Consider the following 5,871-nt stretch of genomic DNA (forward strand, 5'->3'; position numbering starts at 1 on the left):
TATTCAAACTTCATAGGATGATTGTTCATATTGGGAAGAAGACCCCTATTGATTTTTGGGAAAAAGGTCAAGGTAACTATTACATTAAAACTGAAAACAGTTTCTGGAGCATAACTTAAGGTCCATATGACCCAAAATATTCAAACTTCATAGGATGATTGTCCATATTGGGTAGAAGACCCATATTGATTTTGGGGTCACTAGGTCAAAGGTCTAGGTCATTATTACCTTAAAACTGAAAACAGAGCATAACTAAAGTTCCATTTGGCCCACAATATTCAACTTCTTGGGATGATTGTCCATATTGGGTAGAAGACCCCTATTGATTTTGGGGTCATAAGGTCAAAGTCACTATTAACGTTTAAAACAGTTTCAGCTCAATAACTTAAGTATTAATCAACCTACAGCTGTAACATTTTATAGGATGAACAGCTAATTCCCATGTCTTACAAATGCTTCATCCTTACTAAAAAAACACTTTCGGGCATATAATGCTCCGCCTAGTGGTGCTCTTGTTTCTGCATTGTTGTATTATGGGTCTACTTATTAATATGTACACAGAGCATGCACTTGTAATATATAACACAGACACGTGTTGCTAGTTCTATGGTGTTGTTAATGACCACTGAAATGTTCGGCGGGAAGATAATGGACATACGCATTACAGTATAAGATACAGTATTAAGATTAAACATATGTATACAATACACAACATGTATCAATGTACACAAAGAAGCAATTAAAAAAAAGTCGAATATGATATACATTCCTGCCATTTCTTAGTATAAGAAAGATATTGCTTGTTGAACATGTATTTGTTCAGCGCTCAGTACTTGATAAAGCTTCTTTCAGTTCTGGGAAAATAGTAACAAGTTTATTTCTGTATACATGATAGGTGTATGCTTTGTCTTGGTAGATCTCTTGTATTAGCGTGTTTAACTCGGTCATTTTGTCAACCATGTCAGTCATTTTGTCAACCATCTCAGTTCTCTGATCTGAAGTATTCTGCTGTAGTAGATAAACAGTCTCCGTAACTTCTTGGCACCAGAAGGAATTAATTGTGAACGCTGGTATACTGATTAGGTTGCTTGATTTGAACATGGATATGATGGAGACGAAACATTCATATAGAGAAAGTTGCAGCCCGTCGTATATCTTAGCTTGTTCAAATATCAGAAGTTTCCAAGCATAACTTGATAAAGATTCATTGCGCTCTGGAATTGAAACAACTCCACTGATAGATAAACTTACGGTTCCTGATTCCCCTATGTTTACGTAGTTAGAACAGGTATGGTCAATGGTTCCAAAACATTTCATCAATGTGTAACAGATGTACCAGTTATGGTATGCCGAGATCTCGCTTTTCCACTGTTTCATTATACTATTTTCGTAATCAGCAAATGATATTGTAAAATTTGAAAGAGCGAAATCTTTCATCATTTCATTATCTTCCCCATCAAAGGCAACTACCACTGTTGAGTGAATTGATCTACTCTTCATTGGTATAAGATAATACTTTGTTGGTAATTCATGCTCGCAATCGTTTTCATCGTTTTGGTCAAACTTTGGCACCTGTCTGCAGAGTTCCTCATCTTGTAGTACAACTACAGGAACTAAGTCAATGGAAACAAAATGCTCGTGACCTGAAGGTGAAATCCACACAAGATGGTTGTGTAGATGAAATGCTGGTCCTTGAAATCCGCTGCTGCAATGGTCATCACTTGGATCAAGCATTTGTAAACGGTAATTACCTCTTTTGACCGGTTCTGTTTTACTTAGGGCAGCAACTGCTTTTGTGAACTTCATACAAAAATGTTGTAAGAATGATGTAGATTGCACCTCAGCTTGATTTTGAAACAATCGGCGAAATCTCACGTCGCATGGCTTTACAACAAGTCTTGGACATTTGCTGGTCGGAAAATAAAGTGTGGTCGGGTTGGTAGATGGCTTTGCTTCAAAGCCCGGATATGGAATTTCGAAAATGAAATCGAATTCATCCGGTTTGCATATGCTTGTACCATCTTCCATACTTCCTACAGGTTTTAAACACTTCTTCAAAATTTCATTGTTGTAATCATCAGTGAATTCAAAAGCTTCGATGATGAAACGTTCCATCATTTCTCTTGTAGCACTTTTCAAATCAGATATCTCTGACGCCCACCTTTCTTCTACCAATACATCCTTAAAAAGTTTGATAAGAAAATCTTCTACATTTTCTTCAAATCTGTTGGTACTCTCTCCTGAAAGAATAGAATAGCATACGATAGACCTCGATTCGTCGACTTTTGTCCTTTTTTCATAATTATAACATCACCATTATTATAATTCTTTTGATCATCACGATAAGGAAACAACATTGTAATGAGATCAAATTGAAAACTTAAAACGATATAGGAAAAGGATATTTTATACATCTATTGATCTTTATTTTTGATTTTTATTCAAGTACAATTATGGTTTAACTAAACGAATTTCATTTTTCTTTCCTTGTTTTACTTTCGTTTTTTCTATTTCAGTAAAAATGAAAGTAGCTATCAAATTGTTTTAAAAAGAAGAAAAAACCTTGATGGTCACAAACGAATTTAATTCGTATTAAAGATACAATGTATTGAGACCATTTTAAAAAGCGATTAAGCAGTAAATAATTGAATTACAACAAATTGTGCATTCTTTTTAAGAAAACGAGAGGAAACGACATGTACGTACATATAACAACTTATATTTTTCTGAAAATAAATGGAAGACCCCCCTCGAACACACGGACGCGTACATGCACACAATCATACACGCTTAAATAACTTTTGATTAAAAAATGTCACTACCAACCTCGCTTTGTACGTTCGTAGATTATAGTAGAAAAATTCATATTTCCTTTAATGTATGTGAATATATGTCTAGCTTTCTTTGTGTATTGTTTTAAAAGATTCGGAAATTACTATTAATCTATAAATAAATATTTTCACATCGTTTATCTAAACTTCCTGATTGGAGAGGTCATAAGTGTGGGGTCATGCACAGCATCAAGTCTGGAAAACACCGCCCAATTTTTTATAATTAGTAATTATGATTCAGATTACATGTACTAATTCATAGAACTCGTTTAAAAGTACTAACTCAGAATTCAAGAGCTATATAAATACTCCTGTACTAAGACAATATTCTAGATAGAGGTTTTCAGATTAAAAGACAACATCGTATTTTAGTTAAGAGTACCAAAGGGCGTAGGAAGACTTCTCATTTCCCGTCGGTAAATTAATGTCTTTGAGAAGGCACGTGCCATTGACAGAAGATTTGAAGAACTCTAGATGGCGAAAAATAAGTCCTTTTCTTTTACGGGCTCATTCTTTAATGTGAAATAAGAAGAAAAAAACGAGTTGTTATTATTTTGGTCCTAGTATTTATATACGATGCGGAATCGTCTCGGACTGATTTGGAATAAGTCCCCGTTCCTGAACTGATTTGGATTAAATTAAGATAAAATGGAATTTTTCGCTTGACAAGGTAAGAAAATATATAAAATAAACACATTAACATCTTTTCGTCTTTGAATATTCTACTTGCACGGAACATTGCAATGTGTAAGGAATTCATATGCAACATTATAAGGTTTGCATCAGTTGGAAACGCCCGTTGCCTTGCGTTCCCTTAATATGAATCAAGCTTAAAATCCATTTTATCTTAATCCATTTGTAATCAATCCGGTGCAATAAATCCTAATCAGTTCAGGAACGGGGAAATGTTCCAAATCAGCCCGAAACGATTACACACCGTGGTATTAATTTCTATAGTAATTTCCGAAAAAATCGTTTGGAACAAAAAAACACCGGTTGTAAACACGCAAATCAGAAAATGTGTTGGAAAGGGCCACCGTTTGCACCAGAAACGAGTATGCGACATTGGCACGCCCGTTTAACTCACAACGAGTGAAAAATGTCCATCGGTTAAAATGTTTGTGAGCAACTTCCGTTCCTCGTTGTGAGCATCCATCTTTGACGAGTGACACGATAAACAAGGTGTGTTTTTCATAATTTTTGATGATTACTATGGAAGCCCTGGAGGGACATTTTAAATTGATATTTAAAACTTAAAACTTATTATTTAAAATTTAATTCTTAATATTTAAAATTTAATTCTTAATATTTAAAATTAAATTTTTGATATTTAATAATTAATTCTCATCATTAAAAATGGACGCGGGAAACCATTCCGTTGACAGATTGACGCCATAAGTAGCGGCAGCGAGAATACGAGTAGCGAAGGAAGTAAAGTAAGTTGGACTTTTATATACAAGAAAAACTGTTTTAAATCACACTAGGACACGCACATGCACTTAATTTCATGGTGAGGACTGGCTTGGGCGGGTTTATTTATTTATTTATTGCAAAAGACAATCCGTCCCAGATTGAAGGGTTAAAGGTCAGAATTGGGCTGAGGGGAATATAAAATAACATTTGTTCACCGCCATGACAAGGTGTGTCGCACGTTAGACACATGCTCAAAGGTCAAGGTCACATTTAGCGGTCTTTTTATCTCATCTGGAGTGTTGTCCTACTCGCCCGGCGTCGGCGTCCAGATTTCAGATTAAAGTTTTGGTGCAGTTAAATATTTTTCACTATAACTTTTTTCAGTTCTTAAGATATCTGCTTCAAACTTCAAATATATGTTTCTTATCATCAACCACATCTTATATGTCAAGGTTTATAACTCTAGCACCAATATTTTCCCCTTGAACTAAGAATTTTTCTTAAAAAATATTATTTTTTACCGTTACTTCTTTTTTTTCTTAAGGATCAACTTCAAACTTCAAAAAACATGTTCCTTATAATTAACCACATGTTATGTGACAAGGTTCATAACTCTCGCACCAATATTGCAAGAATTATCTCCCAATAAACTTAGATTTTTTTACTGAAAAATGTTATTTTTTACTATAACTTCTTTAGTTTTAAAGGTATCCACAACTTATTTCTTATCATCAATGAAATCTTATGTGACAAGGTTAATAACTCTTGAAGCAATATTTCAGATTTATCTCTCTTTGAACTTAGGATTTTCTTTAAGAAAAATTTTAACTTCTTTATTTTCTAAGGTATCTACTTCAAACTACAAATGTATATTTCTTATCATTACACACATGATGTGTGACAAGGTTCATAACTCTAGCATGACTATTTCCAGAATTATTCCCCCTTGAACTTGGAATTTATGTTAACAAATGTTATTTTTTACTATAACTTAATACATAATTATACAAAATTTATTTTTCTTACATAGTTTTTTATTCTTTACTGCGTCCACTATTTTATTAGTCGAGCTTTGCTGTCTCCTGTGACAGCTCTTGTTTATACCTACATTGACTAGTCCATTTTCTGCTATAAAATAAACATTACAATCAAGCAGGCTGGACATGCTGCCCTTGGGGATTTAGGTACTGTAAATCTTAAATGAAAAGCCTTGATTTCTTGTTTTTAAGACAAGTGTTTTAGGGCTACCATCATCCTATTGGTTTGATCATTAATTTGCATTGGAAAGTTTTATTACAAGACTTATAGGTTGTATAGTGTGCTTTTAAATGCCTGCAGTTTGCAAAAACCTTGCCACCGGTTTGGTAAACAAAACTTTAGATGTAGATATAAAGGGAAATTCCGTACATCTAGCAGATTATATTCTCGAAACATAAAGTTTGTGCTCAATGAAAGTAAAATGATAAATAAATACAATGTCAAAGAAGAATCTATGCTGAACGAAACCTCATTTTACCACAATTTATCAATTTAGAGGCGTTCTGAAATAAATTGCTTCAACCCATTAATTGTACATCAACTCTACATAAATTATTTTTACAGTACTGCAAACATATTTTATCAGCTG

At 33.7% G+C, this 5,871-nt stretch overlaps 1 protein-coding gene across 1 annotated transcript; it reads right to left on the minus strand.

Moving 5' to 3' along the window:
• Positions 1-286: 286 nt before the first annotated feature.
• Positions 287-2,978, minus strand: LOC132714507 (uncharacterized). The gene is made up of 2 exons (XM_060697405.1): positions 2,827-2,978; positions 287-2,240 (listed from the first exon to the last, which is right to left on the minus strand). The coding sequence occupies exons 1-2, from the start codon at positions 2,864-2,866 to the stop codon at positions 820-822; spliced, it is 1,461 nt and encodes a 486-aa protein (XP_060553388.1). The 5' UTR covers positions 2,867-2,978; the 3' UTR covers positions 287-819.
• Positions 2,979-5,871: the final 2,893 nt, after the last annotated feature.

This window comes from Ruditapes philippinarum, unplaced genomic scaffold, assembly GCF_026571515.1.
Source record: "Ruditapes philippinarum isolate M1 unplaced genomic scaffold, ASM2657151v2 ctg3982_1_1_1_1, whole genome shotgun sequence".
Taxonomy (NCBI): domain Eukaryota; kingdom Metazoa; phylum Mollusca; class Bivalvia; order Venerida; family Veneridae; genus Ruditapes; species Ruditapes philippinarum.

Excerpts from the sequence above, each read along its gene's own strand:
- LOC132714507 (XM_060697405.1), bottom strand. The coding sequence starts at position 2,866 with ATGAATTTTTCTACTATAATCTACGAACGTACAAAGCGAG. Across the intron at positions 2,241-2,826 it reads CTACGAACGTACAAAGCGAG|GAGAGAGTACCAACAGATTT; the intron begins GTTGGTAGTGAC and ends CTATTCTTTCAG.